General features: G+C 49.9%; 2 protein-coding genes across 2 annotated transcripts in view; one reads left to right on the forward strand and one right to left on the reverse strand.

Annotated features, from left to right (window-relative positions):
• The window catches only part of PRPF6 (pre-mRNA processing factor 6), a 44137-nt gene extending 26111 nt beyond the window's left edge, over window positions 1-18026 (reverse strand). Inside the window, exons 1-9 of the mRNA XM_076010789.1 lie at window positions 17765-18026; window positions 15426-15594; window positions 11818-11936; window positions 10069-10147; window positions 9404-9580; window positions 9024-9179; window positions 5115-5209; window positions 4308-4464; window positions 3036-3198 (exon numbers count right to left, since the gene is read on the reverse strand). Of these exons, the coding sequence (XP_075866904.1) occupies window positions 3036-3198; window positions 4308-4464; window positions 5115-5209; window positions 9024-9179; window positions 9404-9580; window positions 10069-10147; window positions 11818-11936; window positions 15426-15594; window positions 17765-17835 (1186 nt within the window). The 5' untranslated portion in view covers window positions 17836-18026. The remainder of the gene's footprint in view (window positions 1-3035; window positions 3199-4307; window positions 4465-5114; window positions 5210-9023; window positions 9180-9403; window positions 9581-10068; window positions 10148-11817; window positions 11937-15425; window positions 15595-17764) is intronic.
• Window positions 18027-19639: 1613 nt separating this feature from the next.
• On the forward strand, window positions 19640-24076 carry SAMD10 (sterile alpha motif domain containing 10). The gene is made up of 5 exons (XM_012773026.2): window positions 19640-19782; window positions 21473-21654; window positions 21736-21907; window positions 22242-22382; window positions 22555-24076. Exons 1-5 carry the CDS (start codon window positions 19692-19694, stop codon window positions 22575-22577), a joined length of 609 nt encoding a protein of 202 aa, XP_012628480.1. The 5' UTR covers window positions 19640-19691; the 3' UTR covers window positions 22578-24076.
• The last annotated feature ends 589 nt before the right edge of the window (window positions 24077-24665 follow it).

The following is a 24665-nucleotide window of genomic DNA, read 5'->3' on the forward strand; positions in this document are numbered from 1 at the left end:
TAAGACTCCTCAGGGGGCAGTGGCTTTATCAGCAGGAGCAGAGGAAGCACCATCGTCAGACAACACACGGAAAGGAGCCACATGCCCTTGAAGCAGGCCCAGAAACAGGTATTCTGCACTCCACATGCAGCTGTGAGGATGTGACCATGCAGAGGCCAACATGATTTCCTGACTCCACTGAGCCTGCAGGGAGGACACTTGATGGAGCTGAGGGCTGTGCTGTCCCTGTGCCCTACCACACACCGGTGATGGCTGCTAGAAGATGCCATACTTCATGAGCCAGAGCACATGGTTTTGGTGCAAAACAACTGCACTTTCATATTCCTGCATTGACTAGCAGGAGAACCCAGCATTCCCCACATGTCATGTGAGGAGCAGACAGGGAACAGCCAGTGGCCTGGCCCCTCCAGGGCACCCTGACCAGTGAGCTCAGAGGCTGCACCATCCCCCATCCTGGAAAACCTCGCCCTTTCACAGAGAAGACCCCGAAGCTCAGAGGTCAAGCACCTGCCCAAGGACATGCAGTTTCCTCAGGCCTCAGCACCCAAAACGCCTGCTCTCCCAGCTGCCCAACTCTAACCCAGAGCTCACAGAGACACATGCCCTACCAGGGATCCTGGGGGCTGGCAGGTGTCCTAAGTCACTGATGGAGGTGGCTGTCATCTTCATTTCAAAAACCAGACCCTTCAAATACTGAGCTTTGCCCCAGGCACCCCAGAAAAAAGAATGCTGTTTGAGAAACACTCTAAGGAAAGAGGCAGGCCAGGACCAGGGTTAGGAGCAGCGGCAAAGGCCAGCCTGGTGATTCAAAATTCATTCCACCAGGACGGCGTGGTGGCTCACGCCTGTAATCCTAGCACTCTGGGAGGCCGAGGCAGGCGGATTGCTCGAGGTCAGGAGTTGGAAACCAGCCTGAGCGAGACCCCGTCTCTACTAAAAATAGAAAGAAATTAATTGACCACCTAAAAATATATATAGAAAAAATTAGCCGGGCATGGTGGCACATGCCTGTAGTCCTAGCTACTTGAGAGGCTGAGGCAACAGGATCACTTGAGCCCAGGAGATTGAGGTTGCTGTGAGCTAGGCTGACGCCACGGCACTCACTCTAGCCTGGGCAACAAAGTGAGACTCTGTCTCAAAAAAAAAAAAACAAAGTTCATTCCACCTTAGCACAGCTTCTCTGCCTGAGAGACAACAAAGCCAGGAGGCTGCTCCCAAGGCCCAGGGTGTCTTTGCAGAAGCTCCCTCAACACTCCCCACCTCCACAAGCACATTCCCCTCTCCAAACCTAAAGCCAACTGGAAATGAACCCAGACAATCTAGTGGTTAGCAGGGAGTGGCCACAAAGACATTCATGACCATTCATCAAACTGTGGCAGGGGGAATTCAGTAGAGCTTTCCTAAATAAATAATGCTAATTACCCGGAGTTTACCATGCTCTCCATCAAAGAACTGTTTTCCTGGCTGAAAAAGATAAGTTGATTTCTACAAACTGAGACAGGTATTAGCGCTCTGCTCCTGGCCTCGCTGGCTTTAAGCACTTGATGGGTCATGGGGCTGCAATCAAGAAACCAGACCTGACCAACAAGAGCACCTTCAACCACACGCATGGACATGCACACGCACATGTGTGCAACAGAGCCAGGGAGAACTGGCGAACACAAGCCACACACAAGCAGACTTCATCCAGCCTCTAATGAACACAGACAGTAAACCGGCAGAAGCTACATTTGATAAGAGGTTTTCTACTGAAGAGCCCTGCCCTGCATGGCCTTGAAGCTCAGCACACCAGCCCCAACGTAGCCCACCTCTACCTGATATTTCACTTAAACACATGTATAAAGAAACAAGAGCCGGCCGGGTGCGGTGGCTCACGCCTATAATCCTAGCTCTCTGGGAGGCCGAGGCGGGCGGATTGCTCGAGGTCAGGAGTTCGAAACCAGCCCGAGCAAGAGCGAGACCCCATCTCTACTATAAATAGAAAGAAATTAATTGGCCAACTAATATATATACAAAAAATTAGCCGGGCATGGTGGCGAATGCCTGTAGTCCCAGCTACTTGGGAGGCTGAGGCAGCAGGATTGCTTGAGCCAGGAGTTTGAGGTTGCTGTGAGCTAGGCTGACGCCACGGCACTCACTCTAGCCTGGGCAACAAAGTGAGACTCTGTCTCAAAAAAAAAAAAAAAAAAAAAGAAAAGAAAAAAAGAAACAAGAGCCAAAAACCTCACGGAAAACTGCCCTGGATTCTATAAAATATACCTTATTTTACCCAGGCTACAAATTCATGTAGAATAAGCCATCTGCACAGGTTTACTCCTCTGATGAGCATCTGTTCTGGAACATTACAAAGCAGCATCAACTACACAGTTCTGGTAGAGGGAGAAACAGTGCTCCTCCTATGAATCCAAAGTAATGAATAGTAAACTACCCACAGAGTTCCATCTTGGCAGTGAGGCCTGGATAGAATTGGTTTCCCAGGCAGGCAAACTATTCTTCACTTCTCTGATTATGGGCTGATAGCAGAGGCTGCAGGAAATTGTCCAATCAATGTGCAACTCTGGTGTTTCCTTGGCAGGGAAAATGACTAACACCCAAAAAGGGCCTACTATGTGCCAGATGCTGGCTTGGCCTGCTGCTTCATAGAGACCATCTCATTTAGCCTTCCAGAGACCCAAGAGGCAGGTCTTGAACTAGTATTGTTTTCATCGTGTATATGAGGAAAGCCTGTACCAGAGTGACGGCCTGACACATTCAAGGCCACACAGCTGGAAAGAGGCATCTCAGCCAGGATAGGAACTCCCCCACCAACATCCGTCCCCCCAGCAGGGTCCGAGGGCAGAGGGCACCCAACCCAGGATAAGGCCTGGAAAATGTCACTGGTTCCTTAACCACTCTCACCAAAAGCCCGAGCCAGCAGCAGAAAAGCTGCTCCCAAGAGCACAGGCACCAGAAGTGGAGCAAGCACACCTCCTTCAGGGGACGAGGAGTACCCAGGAGCACCCGCTTGTCGATGGGCACCACCGAGGGAGGCTCACCTTTCCGAAGAACCCGCTTCTTTGCTCGAATGTCTGTTTCCAGCTCTGCTGCTCGAATGTAAATCCTAACAGACTGTGGAAGATGACGGACAGCTTGGGCCACCACGGCCTTGGCTGTATCCCCGGGCTGCAACCTGGCTGCTTCTAGCCAGACATCTTCACTCTGTCAGGCCAAAGAAAAAGGCATGAGGCTATGGGCAGACTGGAAGCCATGATAGAGAAGCAGGTGCCTCTGAAGCAGATCCTGAGGCCCCCAGACTTTATGAAAGTCAGCCAGCTGGGCCTCAAACATATCCACGCCAGAGCTCTCCATTATGCCAACGCTCAGGAACACAGAGACTATATCTGAATGAGGGACACATATGACACTCCATGAAAAAAATACAATTTGCCCAGCAGGATAAGTCCAGAGAGAAAGCAGAGACTTTATATCTGCCTGGGAAGTTATGATTTGCACTTCATGTCCTAGAATAATTACTCATGGGGCCTCCTTCCCTGTCGAGAACATCCCAGTCCGCACAACAAAGTATATGTGCACTTAGAGGATTTCATAATATTTTCTAAAGCTTGTCTAATCACTCCACCTCCAAAAACAAAAGTGCTAGATTATTCTTTTAAGAGTCGTCACCAGGCCGGGCGCTGTGGCTCACGCCTGTAATCCTAACTCTTGGGAGGCCGAGGCGGGCGGATTGCTCAAGGTCAGGAGTTCGAAACCAGCCTGAGCAAGAGCGAGACCCCGTCTCTACTATAAAATAGAAAGAAATTAATTGGCCAACTGATATATATATAAAAAATTAGCCGGGCATGGTGGCGCATGCCTGTAGTCCCAGCTACTCGGGAGGCTGAGGCAGAAGGATCACTCGAGCCCAGGAGTTTGAGGTTGCTGTGAGCGAGGCTGACGCCACGGCACTCACTCTAGCCTGGGCAACAAAGCGAGACTCTGTCTCAAAAAAAAAAAAAAAAAAAAAAAAAAAAAAAAAAAGAGTCGTCACCAGCCATTAGGTTTCTTACATTAAGGAGATGAAGAGCTAATTTCAGCTCTTTCTAGTTAAGGTTATCCTGCCATTAAACTAACAGTGGAATGACCTTCACTCCATGTGAAAATGAACAGGACAAAAACCACTTTCCCACTTTCCACACCCTCCTCAGACTGTCCTACTGTCTGTAGTTTCAACACCAAAAGACAAACAGATTTGCTCTAGCTTGAGCTTACTCTCGGGGGGACTAGCAACCGTGAGGCATTCCAGGAAAATGCCCTACAATGCGCCTCACCTTGGGGCACATCTCCGTCCCCTTCATAATAAGGTTCCGAGCTACTTGTAGCTTCCCGGTGACTTCTTCCAGGCGGGCTGATGCAATCCAAGCTGGCGGGTGATGAGGGTTTGTCTCTCGAACAGACTTGAGGAGCAGTCTTGCCTTCTTGATATCACTACAGGAGTGGGAATGCACACAGCATTAGGCCATGCTGCCAACGGTGTGCCCAAAACCCAGAAAGGAGATGCTCACATCATCAAAACAATGTATGAGCTACTAATCTTAATGTCCTGAGAGATACAAACCAACTCAAGACTCCAGTCAGCACCAGTCCAAGCCTGTCTGGCATCCCTGCAGACAAATTCTAGGAACTGAAGGTCCAGACAGGACATGGGGGCACAATCAGCAAGCTACTTTCTAGCGAGCACAGGCTCAAACTTGCAACGTTATTTGTAAGACATTTAATGTATACAATGAATGGATACAGAAGTATCTTAAATGGAAAATCAAACTAATCCACTATATATTTCTTAGAACATCTACAGCCCATTTTGGGTTTTTTGGATCTTTTCTTTGTGTGAGATTGTGTCTCACTCTGTCACCCAGGCAGGAGTGCAGTGGCACAATCATAGCTCACTGTAACCTCAAACTCCTGGCCTCAAGCATTCCTCCCACCTTGGCCTACCAAAGTGCTGGGATTATAGGCGTGAGCCATCAAACCCGGCCCTATGTCACATTTTGTCTGCATATTTCCCAAATAAAATCCAAAACATTCTAGGCAACTAGAGTTCCCATCCCAACCCATGGATTCTGCAAAGTACTCACTTGATATCCCCTCCATGGGTTGGGATCATAGAATTTAAATCCGTGAGGTAGCCTTTGGGGTCAACGACAGTCTGTCCACTCACCGAGTCAGACACCTGTGAGACAGGCCAAGCTGAAAGTCAGCTGGACGTGACCAGGGACATCTGAAACAAACTGTTCAGAGGGTCCCTGGAACCCCTTCCCACAATCCTGACTGCCAGTGGGTAGTCACAAGGAAAAGGAAGAAAGCATCCTTAATGTCATCCAGATAACAGTTTGTGATAATAAATTTCTTCTATGTGAAAAAAAGATTTATATCTAAAAAATTAAATTCTGAAAATCCCAGGAAAAAAACAAAGTAAGCATTTAAAAACTCTAACAAGTGAAATCTAGAAATCATAAAGCACTGATAACTTTTACTACAAATAAAAACTTGCATATACCAGATCATTATACTATAAACAAACAAAAAACCAATTTAAAAAACAGGCAAAAGGACGACTTCTGGGGCCGCCCCTCTCTTTGGACCCCAGAACCTCGTCCACGAGTGTATAATAAAGCCACGTGGTTTGGCCCCCACAAAAAAAAAAAAAAAAACAGGCAAAAGACCTAAAAAGACATTTCTCTAGAGAAGACGTACAAATGTTAAACATCACTACTTATTAAGGAAATGCAAATCGAAACCACAATGAGATACTACTGTACATCCATTAGGATGGCTATATTCAAGGAAAAAAGGAGGAAGAAAACAAGTGTTGGCAAGAATATGGAGAAACTGGCCGGGTGCGGTGGCTCACGCCTGTAATCCTAGCTCTCTGGGAGGCCGAGGCGGGCGGATTGCTAGAGGTCAGGAGTTTAAAACCAGCCTGAGCAAGAGCGAGACCCCGTCTCTACTATAAATAAAAAGAAATTAATTGGCCAACTGATATATATATAAAAAATTAGCCGGGCATGGTGGCGCATGCCTGTAGTCCCAGCTACTTGGGAGGCTGAGGCAGAAGGATCGCTCAAGCCCAGGAGTTTGAGGTTGCTGTGAGCTAGGCTAACGCCACGGCACTCATTCTAGCCTGGGCAACAAAGCGAGACTCTGTCTCAAAAAAAAAAAAAGAATATGGAGAAACTGTAACACAGTGCAGCTGCTGTGGCAGATATTATGGCAGTTGCTCAAAAATTTTGACATAAAATTGCCACACATTTCAGCAATTCTACTTCTAGGTATATATACCCAAAAGAATTGAAAACAGAGTCTCAAATATTTGCACACTCATGTTCATACCAACATTATTCACAATAAGCCAAAACGTGGAAGCAATCCAACTAAGCAAAATGTAACATACATGCACAGAATGTTCTTCAGCCTAAAAGAGGAAGGACATCCTGACACATGCTGAAACACAGATGACATTAGAGTAAGTAAAATAAGTCAGTCACAAAAAGACATATAATGTATGATTCCACTCATATGAGGTCCCCAGAGTCGTCAGATGCATAGAAAACAGACAGTAGAATAGTGGTTGCCAGGAGCTCGGGAGAGGGAATGGGAGTTAGTGTTTAATGGTGATAGAGTTTCAGTTTGGGAAGACAAAAAGAGTTCTAGTGACGGTCGCCTAACACAAAAATACTTATGTCAGTGAATATACACTTAATAATGATTAAAATGATAAATTCTGTGTTACATATATTTTATCTCCCAAAATTACTACGATAAAGTTTTTGTTAAAGAAAAAATTTCGGCCGGGCACGGTGGCTCACGCCTGTAATCCTAGCTCTCTGGGAGGCCGAGGCGGGTGGATTGCTCGAGGTCAGGAGTTCGAAACCAGCCTGAGCAAGAGCGAGACCCCGTCTCTACTATAAATAGAAAGAAATTAATTGGCCAACTAATATATACAAAAAATTAGCCGGGCATGGTGGCGCATGCCTGTAGTCCCAGCTACTTGGGAGGCTGAGGCAGGAGGATCCCTTGAGCCCAGGAGTTTGAGGTTGCTGTGAGCTAGGCTGACGCCACGGCACTCACTCTAGCCTGGGCAACAAAGCGAGACTCTGTCTCAAAAAAAAAAAAAAAAAGAAAAAATTTCTATATCCCACACACAAGTCTGACAGAGAAATAATAAAAAGCAACATGTAACATAAATGGCAACTGTGTTAAACCTAAGAAAGAAACAACAAAAGAGGCTTTTCACAGAACTACCTGAGGCTCCCGTACCTAGACAGTCAACTTTACCACAAATTGAAATGCAAACTAAATGGAGGCTGGTTAGGCTGGGGGAGAAGGAGACTGCCTCTCACACTGGCAAAAATGACAGCAATGACATGCCTCTAACCCAGCAGTGCCACATGCCAAGGGCATGATTACATGGGCACACTGACCCAGTTTTTTGCAAAGTAATTTGACGCTGAGTAAGTGTATGTGAAATTTTTCCTTAAAATATTTTAAAAACAAGCTCCCATCCAGCACCCTCACCTTGTTCCCTGGTGGTGATCTCTACGGAGTATACCCCTGGACACCTCCTAGGTATGTGCAAATACACCCATGACGGGATATACTTTTCTCCCAAAACACACAGAAAATTATACATACTACTCTGTAACTGGTTTGGGGTTTTTTTACACTTGATCTTAGCCAAAAGGCTGAGAAGCGGTGGTTTGGGGGTTTTTTTGTTTGTTTTTGGCTTTTGTTTTTTTAAAGACAGGGTCTTACTCTGTCACCCAGGCTACAGTGCAGTGGTGTGATCATAGCTCACTGTAGCCTCAAATTTCTGGGTTCAAGAAATCCTCCTACCTCTGTCTCCCAAAGCACTGAAATTACAGGCCAAACCCAGACACATTTTTTTTTGAGACAGAGTGTCACTTTATTGCCCAGGTTAGAGTGAGTGCCGTGGCGTCAGCCTAGCTCACAGCAACCTCAAACCCCTGGGCTCAAGCAATCCTGTTGCCTCAGCCTCCCGAGTAGCTGGGACTACAGGCATGCGCCACCATGCCCAGCTAATTTTTTCTATATACATTAGTTGGCCAATTAATTTCTTTCTATTTTTTTAGTAGAAACGGGGTCTCGCACTTGCTCAGGCTGGATTCGAACTCCTGACCTCAAGCAATCGCCCGCCTCGACCTCCCAGAGTGCTAGGATTACAGGCGTGAGCCACCTCGCCCGGTCCACATTTACTTTTTATGCAAAGAGGAAAGAAAGGACCTTACGCTTCATCAACAGGGCACATGTGACCTGTCATGAGTGCCCTCATTACCTATCCATGGCCCCCGGGTTCCTAGGGGAGGGTAGATATGACACATGGGGCCAGCCCTTGGCTTGTGGCAGTCTGAGCGCACTGGGCCTGCGCACCCCATAGGCAGACACCCAGACCCAAATGCACAAAGAACCTCAACCACTCTGTATAATGGGACAGGAAATCTTACATTGTCACAAGTCTGCTTATCTCATGACAAAGTACTTACAAAGGATGAAATTTTCAGATTTGTTTTGAGTTTTTTGGTTTTTTTTTTTTTTTTTTATTTTGAGACAGAGTCTCGCTTTGTTGCCCAGGCTAGAGTGAGTGCCGTGGCGTCAGCCTAGCTCACAGCAACCTCAAACTCCTGGGCTCAAGTGATCCTTCTGCCTCAGCCTCCCGGGTAGCTGGGACTACAGGCATGTGCCACCATGCCCGGCTAATTTTATATATATATATCAGTTGGCCAATTAATTTCTTTCTATTTATAGTAGAGACGGGGTCTCGCTCTTGCTCAGGCTGGTTTCGAACTCCTGACCTTGAGCAATCCGCCCGCCTCGGCCTCCCAAGAGCTAGGATTACAGGCGTGAGCCACAGCGCCCGGCCAGTTTTTTGGTTTTTTTAAAAAAACAAGCATATATTAATTTTATAATCAGAAAACAAAAATTTTTAAATGCCATCTGTAAGAAAGCATTGCATGACTAATCCTCACCTGGCTCAGCCTCATGTCCATCAGGGTGTTCCTCGCTTGGCCAATCTTCCTCATGTCCAGCTCACCTGTACCAGGTGTCATCAATCCTGGTGTCATTCCACCTGGGTAGGGAGTATTCAGCCCACCTGGATAGGGTGTATTAAGACCTCCAAATTGCTGTGGGGAGGGAGAGAGAATAAATTGCTGGGTTGCACGGTCATGACAAAGAACTTGTTCTCTCTGAAGTCTTTTCACTGTGGCCAGAATGTCCCCATTCTGCAGACAGACTCAGCCACAGCACAGCCACTAACCCGAACCACTGATCCAAAACTGCCCTCCATTCCCACCACTGCCCTTCTAACCAGACTAAGGGAGCCCCAGCTGCCTTATTGGATGCTCACAGTTTGCCGCGGATCCACTGAAGTATGATTCTCTCCAGTCTGTAAGTGTTTGGCAAAGAAACTGTCGGGAACAGGGGTCAGCTTCTCATAGCGTGGGTTTCTCTGGCGTTTGTTTCTGGCATCGCCAACCTCAGGGATGCTCAGCCACTCTTCTTCTGTGACTTCCGCCAACTTCCTCTGGAGACATCCAGCCCCGAAAACATTAATTCTCTGGCTGAATTTCACATGCACAGGTAGAACCATGCTCTCCCTCACCCCTCGCCTCCTGATCCCCATGCTTTAGAAAGGATTCTGATGCACAAATGATTTTCTACTTCACTTAGAAAAGTCAATTTATTAGATCTGCTCTACATCACTAAAATGTAAATTATTCTATCAAAGCCTAGTAGACATAGTTTAGAAAATCTTATGTAAAAATGGAGTCAAAATTACAAAGAAAATAAGTTCATTTGTCCCACCTTTAACAGTAGGGGGAGGAAAGGGTTTTTTACACACATAAACACAGAATTAAACATACTAAAGCAGAGACTTCCTTCTAAGCAATAAGCCTGAATGAAACACATAGCAATTTAGTAAAGTCTTGTCAAATTCCACACCAGGAGAGTCTGCTTCTCTGCCAGTTAGGGTAAGAGCATTAGAAACAGCATGCCATTCTAGCTACTTACTTTTAGATCTGAGAATTGCTGTTGGATTTTGGGGCGTTCCATACGGTATTTCTCAATTTCTTCTTTCTCCCTTTGCTCCCTAGGAAATAAAACATGTGCATACATTAGAAATAGTGAATGTCCATTCTGAACAAAGCTGCTTTATTATGTGTCTTAATTAAATCATCAAAAAGGACAATTCTACACTCTCAGCAGCTAAATCAAATATATTTTAAGGCCAGGTGTGGTGGCTCACACCTGTAATCCCAGCACTTAGGGATGCTGAGGCAGGAGAATCACTTGAGGCTAGGAGTTCGAGACCAACCTGGGCAACATATCGAGACCCCATCTCCACCCAGAAAAAAATTTTAAATTGGCCAGGTGTGGTGGTGTGCACCTGTAGTCCCAGCCACTGGGAGCTACTTGGGAGGCTGAGACAGAAGCACTGCTTTAGCTCAGGATTTTACAGTGAGCAATGATGATGCCACAGCACTCTAGCATGTACAACACGGTGAGATAAAAAAAAAATCCTTAATATGATGACTTCCCATATGTACCCATGTTGCCTGCTGTTCTTTAAAATGAATTAATTCCAAAGGATTTAAAGCAAATCTTTAAAATGCAAAACCATTCACACTTAATTACTATAGACATAAATTCATGCACTTTGATTTAATAACAAGCTTTTTAAAAAAATTCCCCAAAGAACTGTATTTACCTCTTCTACATCATCTTGAAAAAATAAAAAACTCTGCATACATCATGGAAAGTTACAAAATTGCATGTATAAAAAGCAACAGAAACAGGAAAATAAACCAAAATATTAACTGTTACTTCTAGGCTTATAAATAAATGTTGTACTCTTATCCATACATACTCACATTTCCCTAATATTCTATGATAAGAATATTTTCTTTTTATGATAAAAAATATTAGAAGATTACAAAACACTATGTTATTAAACTTTGCAGCATCATGTGTTCACTTCACATAAGTTTCCTTAGGACATGGACAGGGAATTCAGAAAGTTGCCCACAAGGGTACTCTGAGGTAACATCAATACAACAGATTTGCTGAACAGAGTTCAGTACAAGATGCCCACCTTGGAGGTCTGCAGAGAAAGCCGAGGGCCCTGTAGAGGAGCAGGCACCCAAGGACAGAATGCTCGCCCACACTGGCACCAGCACTACCTCCCACACCCCCCGCCTGCTCCCTGCACGGCCCAGCTTGACTCCTCAGGGCCATGTCACCACACTGACATGTGGAACGAGCTTGCCAAACCACAACCACCTATCCATGAGAATTTAATGTCCATTTGCCATCTTTAATTCATTTCCAAATTATTAATACTTGATATAGATTAATCAACACCACTAGGCCTACCTCAAAGATGATAACTCTGCGATATAGTCAGAGTAACCCCCAAAATTTTGCTGGGTTCGGGAAAGGCAGACAGAGCTCTTAAGCTCTGCCAGCTGCCTGGTCCTAAGGCTGCTCTGCAACAGCCCAGCACTTGCCCAAGTGTGGCTGCCACAGACCAAGATCCAAGCAGCTTTGAAGCTGAGCAGACACACATATTGTTTTTATTTTTGCAACTTTTCTCCAAGTATGAAATAAGGCAAGGCAAAGTGCTTTTTAAAAAGTTAAAACAGGGCGACTTCCGGGGCCCCTGCTCTTGGGGCCCCAGAGCCTCGTCCACAAAATAAAAAAAAAAAAAAAAAAAAAGTTAAAACATAGATAAACACTGTGAAAGGCAACAATTTGTTTTACCTTCTTTCTTTTCTTCTTTCATCCATCCTTTTATCCAGAGCCGCATAAATAGCATCTGCTTCCTCATCATCTTTTTCATAGGGCCCACTTGAGAAGAGGCTTCCAGCATAGCCGTTAAACTGAGAACCAAACAACATACTCAGAGGGTCAGCTTTTCCTCCAACACAATCCCCACTAGCAGGAACAGAAAACATTTCTCCTTGTAAAATACTTGCTAAATTATTTTTTCATCAGACAAACCCAAGTTAAGAGACCATCTACAACATAACTGATCAGTACTCTTTTTTGTTTGTTTTTAAAGGGACAGGTTCTTGCTCTGTTGCCCAGGCTGGAGTGCAGTGGTGTGATCATAGCTCCCGCAGCCTTCAACTCCCAGGCTCAAGTATAAGCGCTGATCGGTACTTTGCAAGCATCAAGGGCGTGAGAGGTGGAGGAGCCACCCCAATTGGAAGAAACTAAGGAGACGTAACAAATCACAATTGGGGATCCTAGACCAGGTTCTAAGCCAGAAAATGGACATTCGTGAAAAACTGGTGACAGTCAAATAAGATGGAGAGATTAGTTAATAGTACTGTGTCAATATTAATTTCCTCCTTTTAAACCGAGAATCAAATCAGGAACTCAATCCCATTTACAATAGCTGCAAAAAAAAAATAAAATACTTTAGAGCATACTTAACAAAGGAAGTGAATATAAGAAGTTCTTCTCTATAAGAAGAACTACAAAACACTGATGAAAGAAATTGCAGCTGACACAAACAAAGGGAAAGCATTCCATGCTCACGGATTGGAAGAATATTGTTAAAATGTCCGTACTGCCCAAGTAATCTACAGATTCAATGTAATTCGTATCAGGCTGGGCGCAGTGGCTCACGCCTGTAATACTAGCACTCTGGGAGGCCGAGGCGGGCGGATTGCTCGAGGTCAGGAGTTCGAAACCAGCAAGAGCGAGACCCCGTCTCTACTATAAATAGGAAGAAATTAATTGGCCAACTAATATATATAGAAAAAATTAACCAGGCATGGTGGTACATGCCTGCAGTCCCAGCTACTCGGGAGGCTGAGGCAATAGGATTGCTTGAGCCCAGGAGTTTGAGGTTGCTGTGAGCTAGGCTATGCACTCACTCTACCCTAGGCAACAAAGTGAGACTCTGTCTCAGCAAAAAAAAAAAAAAAAAAAAAAAAAAAAATTCCTATCAAAATATCAGCATCGCCGGGCGCGGTGGCTCACGCCTGTAATCCTAGCTCTCTGGGAGGCCGAGGCGGGCGGATTGCTAGAGGTCAGGAGTTCGAAACCAGCAAGAGCGAGACCCCGTCTCTACTATAAATAGAAAGAAATTAATTGGCCAACTAACATATATATATATACAAAAAATTAGCCGGGCATGGTGGCACATGCCTGTAGTCCCAGCTACTTGGGAGGCTGAGGCAGGAGGATTGCTTGAGCCAGGAGTTTGAGGTTGCTGTGAGCTAGACTGACGCCACGGCACTCACTCTAGCCTGGGCAATAAAGTGAGACTCTGTCTCAAAAAAAAAAAAAATATCAGCATCATCTTTCACAGAAATATTAAAAAAAAAACAAAAAACTAAAATTCATAAGGAACCAAAAAAGAGCACAAATAGCCAAAGAAATCTTAAGAAATCTTAAGAACAAATCTGGGCGGGTGCGGTGGCTCACGCCTGTAATCCTAGCACTCTGGGAGGCCGAGGCAGGCGGATTACTCAAGGTCGGGAATTCGAAACCAGCCTGAGCAAGAGTGAGACCCCATCTCTACTAAAAATAGAAACAAATGAATTGGCCAACTAAAAAATATATAGAAAAAATTAGCTGGGCATGGTGGCACATGCCTATAGTCCCAGCTACTTGGGAGGCTGAGGCAGGAGGATCGCCTGAGCCCAGGAGTTTGAGGTTGCTGTGAGCTAGGCTGCCACTACAGCACTCTAGCCCGAGCAACAGAGTGAGGCTGTGTCTCAAAAAAAAAAAAAAAAACAAAGCTGAAGGTATTAAATTGCCTAACTTCAAATTACACTACAAGGCAACAGTAACCAAAACAGCATGGTACGGGTTTAAAGGAGACATATAGACCAATAGAAAAGAATAGAGAACCCAGAAATGAAGCCAAATACCTAAAACCAACTGATCTTCAACAAGGCAGACAAAAGCATACACTGAGGAAAGGATATCCTATTCAATCAATGGTACTGGAAAAAATTGGATAGCCTCATGTAGAAGAATGAAATTGTATCCCTCTCACCATATACAAAAATTAACTCATGATGGCCAACATGGTAGCTGACACATGTAATCCTAGCACTTTTGGAGGTGGGAGGATCACTTGAAGCCAAGAGTTCGAGACTAGCCTGAGCAAGAGCAAGACCCCATCTCTACAACAATAAGAAAAATTAGTTGGATGTGGTGGCACATGCCTGTAGTCCCAGCCACTCAGGAGGCTGAGCTAGGAGGATCACTTGAGCCCAGGAGTTTGAGGTTGCAGTGAGCTATGATGATACCACTGCACTACAGCCTGGGCAGCAAAGCAAGACTCAGTCTTAAAAAATATATAAATATAAAAAATAAAAAGAATGACATAATGTCTTTTAGAGCAATTTGGATGAAACTGGAGACCATTATTCTAAGTGAAGTAACCCCAGAACAAAAAAACAAATATTGCATGTTCTTATAACTTATAAGAGGGAGCAAAGCAATAGGTATGCATGGTCACACAGAGTGACTTAATGGATACTGGAGACTCAGAAGGCGGAGGGTGTGAGGTGAGTGAAGGACGAAAAATTACCTAGTGGGTACAATGTACACTATTCAGTTGACGTATACATTAAAAGCCTAAACTTCTCTAACATGCAATTTGGCTATGTAACAAAAAACCACTCATACCCCCTAAAAATCTGTTGAAATAAAAAAATACCAAAAAACAATAATTTCCTGGCTTTAATAATTGTATAATAGTAATGCCACATAAGATGGGGTAAGCACTTGGTGAAAGTATGTGAAAAAAATTTTTAACTATTTTTGCAAGTAAAATTATTTCAAAATTAAACATTTTTTTTTCCTTTTTTTTTTTTTTTTTGAGACAGAGTCTCACTCTGTTGCCTGGGCTAGAGTGACGTGGCATCAGCCTAGCTCACAGCAACCTCAAACTCTTGGGCTCAAGCAATCCTTCTGCCTCAGCCTCCCGAGTAGCTGGGAATATAGGCATGTGCCACAATGCCCAGCTAATTTTTTCTATATATTTTTAGTTGTCCAGCTAATTTCTTTCTATTTCTTTAGTAGAGACAGGGTCTCACTCTTGCTCAGGCTGGTCTTGAACTCCTGAGCTCAAGCGATCCTCCCACCTTGGCCTCTCAGAGTGCTAGGATGACAGGCGTGAGCCACTGTGCCTGGCCACAAGTATATCTCTTTTGAAGAGCCAAAAGAAGTGCACATTTCTGTTTTTCCTGCTCCACCTCATGCTATCCCATGAATAGCTAAAATATTAAATGCACGGCCCCCTGAGCCACTCATCACAGATGCCAACAGCATGCAGGGTCACAAAGCTGGCGAGCCCTTCTGGGGACTGGCTAGAGGAGCCATAGGAGCCCAATACAAGTTACCTCATCATAGTTGGTGTCATTCAGATCCTCATCATCATCGTCAGCAGCCTGGTTTTTCTTCATCTGGTCCCCGACGGTTCTCTTGCCTGGCGGCGCATGGCGATCATCCACAGGGTCATTTGCATCCCGGGCAGGCCCGATGTCTGACCGAGTGGTAAAGCCGGTGGCTCTGCAGGAGACCCCAGGGCCCCTGTTATCTGGGAGACCGGTTCCTGTGCTCTCCCCTCCACCTCCAGTCATCACCTAATAACATCTATCGAACACCTCTGGGAAACCTCCAAACATTCCAGTGACAGCGAGCTGTACCCTGAAGCACTACCTACCCTCAGGAGGTTACCAAGGCAATCTCTCTCCACCCCCAGGTTTCAATCACCTTCCCCTCCACATTCAACCAGCCTGTGAAACCCAACATGGTCCAAACTGAGCTCCTCTTCTATGCCTATCCTACAACAGCTATGGGCTGTTTCAGCGAACAACACCACCATGCCAGGTGCCAAGGAAGGCACCATGACATCACCTTTGCCTCCTTCTCCCACCTCCTGCATCCTGTCTGCTCCCCCTCACCCCCATCAATGATTCTACCTCCAAAATCTGTCCTCCCCAAACCATGACTCCCATCACAGGTGGGACCAAGTTGGCCAACCCTCTTAGCCTTCCTCTACTTCAAACCATGCTCTGCTAGATGATTCTTCCCAAAATGCAACTCTAAGGAATTCTGAAGTATCGCTGTCTTTCTGATTCCTCCTGGAGCGCTAGCCTGACTTTCAAGGACCCTCTGACCTCCTGCCACTCCACCCATGGATACACATTCCACCTGCAGTGCACTCCTGATGTTCCCTGGTTCTCCTCTGTGTGTTGCCTGTCTGTTAACTAACCATGCATAAAATGTCAGTTTTTCTTCTACCCCTGCCACAGTTTTTTTTTTTTTTTTTTTTTTTGACACAGAGTCTCATTCTGTTGCCTGGGCTAGAGTGCAGTGGCGTCAGCCTAGCTCATGGCAACCTCAAACTCCTGGGCTCAAGCAATCCTTCTGCCTCGGCCTCCTGAATAGCTGGGACTACAAGCAAGTGCCACCATGCCTGGCTAATTTTTCCTATATATTTTTATATTTTTAGCTGTCCAGCTAATTTCTTTCTACTTTTAGTAGAGACGGGGTCTTGCTCTTGCACTTGCTCAGGCTGGTCATGAACTCCTGAGCTCAAGCAATCCACCTGCCTTGGCCTCCCAGAGTGCTAGGATTACAGGTGTGAGCCACCATGCCCAGCTTCCCTGCCACATTTCTATATCCCTAAACCCACCTCTCCTAAACTTGGCTCAAATGCCATACTCCATTGTACATCCCCTAATCTCTGGAACCCCAGAGTTCTAAATCTGTTCCTCTTTATGTACTTATTTATGCTAATATCAAACCTCCCCTAGTAAAGTGCAGGTCCTCTGAAGATGGTATCCAATATCTGAGTCTTAGATGTATCACACAGATTCTAATACTATACCAATGACAAGAGAAACCCAATAGTGTTCTAATCAAATGAATAACCAAATTGGATGACAATGACTGTTTATCCAACAACTTATGATGTTCATGTGTGGTAGGCGGGGAGGGGGGACCCAGACACAAGCCTCATAGGTACCCTCCCTGCCCCAGTGGAGCTGAGTTTGAACGGTACATGATAAACAACGCTATAGGGAAAGAATGGGGCACTGTGACCAGCCACACAGAGGAATACAATCCAGACTATATGGAAAGGATCAGTTAAGCTTAAGAGGGGATAAGGGGGGTAGTCACGTGTTACTACTACACATCAGAGACTCATCTACTCCTCACAGCCCACTGGCATACGGGGTTATTACCCATTTTTTTTTATTTGAAATACAACTTTATTCTCTAAACGAAAAGGAATGGGAAGGACAGTTAACAAACAGGATTTCACAACACTGAATATTGTGATGTGACTGGAGCAGTCTTATATTAGAAACTCAAGAAGGAATCAACTGCGTTCCAAAACAGCTAAATATGCAAGTCCAAACAATGAAGGTATTTTATAAACTGCCATTCACTCCGAAGCCCATTCATATCCTTCTGCTGTTATTACCCATTTTAAGAGATCAAAAACCTTGGGTTCGCACCAATACGCAATTAAGCTCCAAGTCACATCTCCTAGGTCGCAGGCAGAACTCATATCCAGGTCTGCCCTGACCCCAAAGCCCGCTGCTAACCACAGGAATTAAGCCAAACCACCTAGCGTCTTTCGCACCGTGTGGCCATAGACCCCACCGCTGAGCGCGCGCACCCCGCCCCGCCAGCCGGTCCCGGGCCCTCGACGCCCGCCTGGCCTCACCCCCGGCCCAGCCCTGGCACGTAGCCGAGAGGCGCGGGCATGCCCAGGAACGGCTTCTTCTTCTTGTTCATGGCGGCGATGACGACCAAGGCTAGGAAGGGAAGGGACTAGGCCGCGGCGGAGGCGAAGACGCAGAGACGTCTCAGGCTCCGCCGTCTGATGCTCGCCTGAGGAAGGGGTCGCAGCCGCCGCGTCACCGGCGCCCCGGAAGCAGAGCGCTCGGTCCGCGCGAAGACTGCCCGCCCCCGACTCTCTGGGCGGAAGTCCCGACGCGCTTCTTCTGACGACATCCGGTTGCGGTCGCGGGGCGGGGATGCGGAGTGCGCGTGCGCTGGAGCGCTCGGCCGGGTCCGAGGGGGTGATTGGGCACACCACCCTGACAATCTCTGGGGAAACCCAAAACTGAGCCTTGGGCGTCCCTGCCTCCTGGGTGCTCTTGATGCATTCCCGAGGAGACCTGTGTGAAGAGAACCCACGGTCCCCTCCCTCTCTGAAACAGCCCGGCCTCCCACCCTGCCCTTAGGAGCGGCCCTGACCTGGGCAGGCGTGATGCCTTCCGCGCGGAGCTGCACACCTACCTAGTTGTGTACAGCTCGTGTGTGGTGGTTGTAGGCACACTTGTCTGTGCGTGCGTCCTGTGTGCAGATGGCTGCCCTGCGCTTTTAGCACTCTGATTCTTGGGCCCCAATTCAGGCGCCTGTCCCTGGAGGTAAACATGGGGACTCTGGCCAGACCACAAGCTCCCCCCACGCCCCCCACCATGCCTTGAACATTCTGGTGAGGGTTAGGGTAAGGGTTAGGGTTAGCCCAGCCACATCCCGGGCTCCTGGAGAGCTATTCGAAAATAAATGAATGCAGCCAGACCTGTCCGGGTGAGGGTACATGAACATGCTTGTCACAAGCATGTGGGTAAATTCTGTGTGTATTAGTGGGGTATGTGTACAGGGCAGATCACGTGGGCTCGTGTTTTGGGTGTACATGCATGACTGTATTCTGTGCATGCAATTCTGCATGTCTACATGCAGTTCTGCTCCTTCTGCTGTGAGACATCCGCCAGCCCTCACATACACGTGGGGAGAGCATCAGGCTCCTGGGCAGAGCAAGCAAAACTCAGCTGGTTGCAAGCCTGGCTTTCTGCGGGACCAGGCAACCACGTTTTTCCTGCCTCCAGCCCACCCAGCACTTCTCACTGAGGTCCTCTGGCGGGACACATCCCTCCCGCCCTCCTGCTACAGCCTCCTTGAAGTTCTCTCTCCCACACTTTAATTTAGTGAGCACTGTGTCACCGCCCCTCCCCCCAGGCACTGAGCCAGATTCTGGGCTGCAGAGGGAAGGGGAATTCAAAGCCGGGGAGTAAGCAAAGGTGAAGCTGGCTCCTCTGGGGAAGCAGGTGCCATTTGAAGGAGAGACCTCCGGAGAGGTCTGGAGAAGGGCTGAATGAGTGAGTAAATTAATGAGGTAAGAGAACGGAGGGAAGCGTTTGGGAAGGGGTTAATCTGGCCCTTGGCCAGGACCCCGGTGAGTAGAAGGCTCAGGAGTAGGTAGGATGGCCCCCACACGCAGAGGGGACTGACAGTTCCTCACTTTCCCGGGTCAGAGCCCCCCACCCCCGCCGCAGGTGCACAGAGACACTCGTCCATCCGCGGAGTCCTGCCGAGGCGCGCATGGACACCCTTCGCCCTGGCAGACACCCTTTGCACACGCAGACCCGCGCGCCACCGACACACCTCGGAGCTCCCGGAGCGCGCCCGGCACACAGGGCTCGGCGGCAGGTGCCTCGCCGCGCAGACTCGCCGGCCGCGGGGACCGGCTCAGGCGCGGGGCCGGCTGGGGCGGGGCGGGGCGGCGGCGCGCGTTCCCCGCCGGCCACACCGGCCGCCCTGCACTCGGCGAGGGGCGTGTGCGCGGGCCTGGCACCGCGGGCCCCATGTTCACCGAGCTGAGGTCCAAGCTGAGCCCCCCGCGAGGCCGCGCCGGGGCAGTGCGCGCGGGCTTTGGGGAGCGCCGGGATGTGGACGGTGAGCCGAGCTGGACAGGGGCGCGGCAATATCGCGAGTAGGGGTTCTCGAGGACCGAGAGGCATGGGGGGCGGGACCGGGTGGGCTTCGAGCAGCGGCGGCGAAGGAGCTGGGGGCGTCCTGGCCTAAGGAGGTCCCTGTGGCCTTTGTCCTGCACTGGGGGGGCGGGGGACAGCCTCAGGCCTTGAGGATCAGCGCGCCCTTGGCTTGGGATGAGGGGGTGACAGGCCGGGGCTCGCGTCTCCAGGCTGGCACCACACTCGGGTCACCTTTTCCCTCACGCGGAGAAAACCTCCCCAGCCCTTGCGGTGGGGCCGAAAGGGGGCCGGGGTCACACCCCAGGTCGGGTGCCCCCACCCCCTCGCCTTCTGGAATTCTGATGTTGGGGCGGGGAGGTGCGGACTGACCGACCGACAGACTGGCTGAGCTACCTCCCCGAGAGCGGGCAGGAAATGGGCGGGGCCTCGTTGGCCAGGGCAGGTGCTGCGCGGGCGGAGGCGTCCGGCTGGTTCCCCGGCACCCGCCCCAGTCGTGCGCTCCGGCCCCTGCAAAGACCTCAGACCACCGCGCCTGTCCGTTGGAAGGTGCGGGCTTAGAATAAGTCTTTTTCCAGGGCACTAGAGGCTACCTCGGGGCGGTGGCCCACTGGCCACACCCTCTGCTGACCGCCGCAGACCCCAAAGTTGAAAGAATTGGAAAGACGGTGCTAAGTCTCCGGAGTCTTGCAGGGCTGGAAGGACAGTAGGATGTGGGTTTCCCCATCACTCAGACCTCCTAGACGCATCACCAACCATTGCCCCCAGCGTAGAGTGGGTGTCTGTGTCTGGGGGGGGGTCCTCTCTACTGCTGTTGGGGTGAGGGGAGAGAGGCATGGGCCTTGACGTGGGGACTTCATCCTGCCCTGAGGAGTCAAGGCCTGGGTGCTGAAAGCTGAGGGCCAGCCTGTGCCCGCCTTCCTGTCTCCTCTCAGGCTCTGTTAACTTGCAGACCCCATACAGAGCCTTCATTCATTCATTCACAGTGCTTCTCAGGTACCTCCCATGCACCAAGAACTAGGCAAGGCAGAGGATTCCCACCCTCCCTCCCAGACTCATGTCAGCAGTGACCCCAGAAAAGAAGATAAAACCAAAATGTGATGAGTACAATGAAGTTGGAGTAGGACAAGGGACCCCAGGGCATGGCTGTGGGTCCCTGAGCTTGTGTCTGCATCCTAACATACCTGTGCTAAACAGCCCATGCCCAGTGGGCACCCAGGTGCTGCCCCGAGGGAGGCGGCACAGCAGGGAAGGCCAGCATGTGTTTGGGGAATGAATTCCACTTGTCTTGTCAGCTTGCCCAGAGTTCAGCGTTTTCGTCAATGAGTCATAGCTGGCGAGCACACCGTGGCAGGGGCCAAGACTCAAACACCAGGGTGAGGTCAGGGTGGGTCCAGGGTAGCCGGCCCTGCCCGGCTGTAGGCTTGTACAGAGAAAGGTGTTTCCAGTTCTTCATCTTTAGGCTGGGTAGGGTCCTCAAGACAGTACATTTCCTTCTGCCTTTGGGGGCTTGGGAACCCTTCCCTGGGGAAGTGACTCCCCTGCCCTTGGTGGTGGGGTGGTGGAGGGGAGACAGGCTAGGCTGGAGCCGGCTCTCAGGGGGAGGAGCCTCGGGCCCTGCCCTTGACTGCTCTGACCAGCCACCCTGCACACAGCCACTGCCCACTTCAGCTTCTGCCGGACCCTCCTAGAGCACACGGTGTCAGCTGAGAGCATCCCCTGCCACCTGCCTCGGACGCAGGTCACCAGCCTCACGTGGCATGACTCCCGCAGCCAGAGGGCAGCTGGCAGCAGGCCAATCAAGCTCCTGCAGCAGCCGGGCACGGAGACCGCCCAGGTACCTGCCCTGCTACCCACCTCAGTCCCTGCCTGCCCTGCCCGCCACTCTCACTCTACCTGCCACCCTCCTCTCCTACAGAGCCGGCTGTACTCTGACCACTATGGCCTGTACCACACAAGCCCCTCGCTGGGTGGCCTGACGAGGCCTGTGGTCCTGTGGAGTCAGCAGGATGTCTGCAAGTGGCTCAAGAAGCACTGTCCACACAACTACCTCGTCTACGTGGAGGCCTTCTCCCAGCATGCCATCACGGGTACAGCAGGACTGGGTGGGGGAGGGGCCAGGATGCCTAGGAGAGCCCCTCCCCCACACTCAGCCGCCTTTGTTTCTCTTGCTATTGTTTCCATCTCTTGTCTGTTTCCTCCTCTCTCCCAGTCTCTGTTATGTCTCCGTCTGCCTTTTCCCTGCACAGTCTCTGTCTTTTCTCTCCATGCCTCCCTCTGCCTCTCTCCCTCCAAGTCTCTTTCCCGGATTCTCTTTCTGTCTGAGTCTCTGTTTCCCTCTCCTCACCCCTTTCTTTCTTGGTCTCTGCTTTGGCTCTTGATGCCTCTGTTGGCCTTAGCTCAGCCCCTCTTCCCTTTCTCCAGGCCGGGTGCTGCTGCGGCTGAATGCGGAGAAGCTGCAGAGGATGGGGCTGGCGCAGGAGGCCCAGAGGCAGGAGGTATTGCAGCAGGTGCTCCGCTTGCAGGTGCGCGAGGAGGGGCGGAGCCTGCAGCTGCTCAGCCAAGGTCAGTGTGAGGCGCCAGGTGGGGTGCCAGAGCAGCCTGGAGGCTGGACTGAGAGGCCCCTCTGGGTACAGGGTGGGTGGGGTGACCTCAGAAGAGTACCTGGGGGCCCCATAAGGGCCATGCTGCGGGCAGGTTCAGGGACCCCAACCTTCTCACCCCTATCCACCTACAGCTTCCTTTGGAAACATGTCCTAGCTGATGTCCAGGCTTGAACCCCAGACCCCAGCACTGTGACCAGAGCCCACAGCCAAGGACGAGGCAGAGCTGGCTGTGCAGCACCTCGTGGACCCTGCCAGATGCCCTGGTAGCCAAGCCTGGGTCAATGGACAGGCGAGACCAGGATCACCACCTCCAAGCACCTCGGGTTGGGCATTCCAGGCTGTGCCCTGGGCTACTGCTTGAATGCGGCCCCTCCTCCCGGGACCTGAGCCCAGGCCTGCCCCCAGTGGGCCGGCAGCATGCAGGGCAGCTGCTTGGAGCCAGAGCCGGTGTGGACGTGCCCCAGCCTCCCAGGGACTCTGTTTATTTACATCCCCAACCCCTCAACATCTGTCCTACACCGCCTGCTGAGCCACTCCTCTGCCCACCCCTCATCTAGTCGGCTCTGAGCCCTCCCTTGGCACTGCCAGCTGGCACAGGTGGGACAAACTGTTGTGGCTCCCTTTGCTTGTGTCCTTCCCCTGCCCCTGCCAGGGCCCAGCAGGCCCAACCCACCCTCGAGAATAATGGTCATCAGCTCCTGCCCAGCCAGGCACCATGCCGAGCACTTACACTCACTCATTATTTATACACCCTCACCACAGCCCCACCTATTCATGAGAACTGAGGCCAAGAGAGGTCTGATGGCCCAAGCTCCCGGGACAAATGTGGCACAACGAGGACTGCAGCCCTGTCCAGGTGGCTCCATGCCCAGTGTCCACCAGGCTCAGCAGTGCTCCCAACCCTATGTTTGGGAAAATCTTGCTTTTGCACATCTTTCCTACTCCCACCGTCCAGGCAGTTGTGCATGGGCATTCCCAGGGGGGCTTTCCCAGGAAGACCTGGATTCCCAAGAGTGGCTGTCCTGAGGGTTGCTCCCCCATGTCCACCCAACAGATGCCTGAGCAACCCCTCCCTAGGTGGTTTGGGGCTGGTGCTGCCTGGCAGAAGGACAGTGGGGTGGCCAGTGCTCCGTCTTGCTCCTCTGCCCTCTCCAACTCCCCTTGGGGACTCTGAAAATCTCAGGGACAGATGAGGCTGAGCTCCCAGTCCCCTCTATGTGACTTGAGCTAGCCTCGGGACTTGAGGCTGGTCATCGCAGATCCCGAGTAGAATTTGGACAACTGGCCTGACCTGGCCCTCCCACCCTGTGACCCCCCAGCAGGGAGCACTGTGGCCCTTCCGGCTGCCCAAGCGTCCCACCCACCGGTGCCATCAGCCTTCTTCCAGAGGGCCCTTCCTGGCTCTGCCCCTTTCCCCCCTCCTCCGTCTTGCCCCGTCCTTCGTGATCCTGTCTTGTCTTCCTTGTTTTGTGCTCACTTTTTTATACTCCGACAAAAAATCAGAAATAAACCTAGTTCTCAAGTGCCCAAAGGTGCTGGCTCTGGGAGGAGAGGTGTCCTGCACCTGCGGCCACCAGGGGGCAGTGGTGTCGTATCCTGAAGGGGGTGTCCTGCTAACCCCAGGACGTCACCCGGGACAAGAGGCAGAGGCTTGAAAATGTGGGACCAAAAGCCAGATGGGTGGCACCCAGCACTGGGCACAACACCCAGACACACAGTGTGTGAGTTTCCTGGGTGGGGGCTGAACAAAGGGCCACATGCTGGGTGGCTGGAAATAAGAGAAACTTACTCTCGCACAGTTCCAGAGGCCAAAAGTCCAAAATCTAGCAAGGCAGCGTGTCCCTGGGGCTTGAGGAGAGGATCCTTCCTTGCCCCTTCCAGCTTCTGCAGGCTGTCTGGGGACTCCTGGGCTCAAGGTTGTTCCAGTCTCTGTCTCTGTGGTCAATTGCTGCCTCCTGTTCTGTCTCTCTCAAATCTCCCTCTACCTCCTTCCTATAAGGGGACCTGGATGCAGGCCCACCTGGGTAACACAGGATGATCTCCTCGAGATACTTAATCACATCCAAAAGCCTTTTGTCCAAATAAGGTCCCACTCACAGGGATTTGACATGGACATCTGCTGGGAGCTCACCATTCAGCAATGCCAGACATAAGAAACACTCAAGAGTGCAGCACACACGGTGACACACATATACATACACACAGCAGTCAGACACACAAATAAGAACAAAAACCACACGTA

Source organism: Microcebus murinus, chromosome 16 (assembly GCF_040939455.1).
Source record: "Microcebus murinus isolate Inina chromosome 16, M.murinus_Inina_mat1.0, whole genome shotgun sequence".
Classification (NCBI taxonomy): Eukaryota; Metazoa; Chordata; class Mammalia; order Primates; family Cheirogaleidae; genus Microcebus; species Microcebus murinus.

What these genes read in the sequence shown, in the direction of transcription:
- SAMD10 (XM_012773026.2), top strand. Translation starts at nt 19,692, where the DNA reads ATGTTCACCGAGCTGAGGTCCAAGCTGAGCCCCCCGCGAGGCCGCGCC. An exon ending in CGGGCACGGAGACCGCCCAG is followed by an intron (nt 21,655 to 21,735) that starts GTACCTGCCCTG and finishes CCTCTCCTACAG; the next exon opens with AGCCGGCTGTACTCTGACCA. An exon ending in CCTGCAGCTGCTCAGCCAAG is followed by an intron (nt 22,383 to 22,554) that starts GTCAGTGTGAGG and finishes ATCCACCTACAG; the next exon opens with CTTCCTTTGGAAACATGTCC.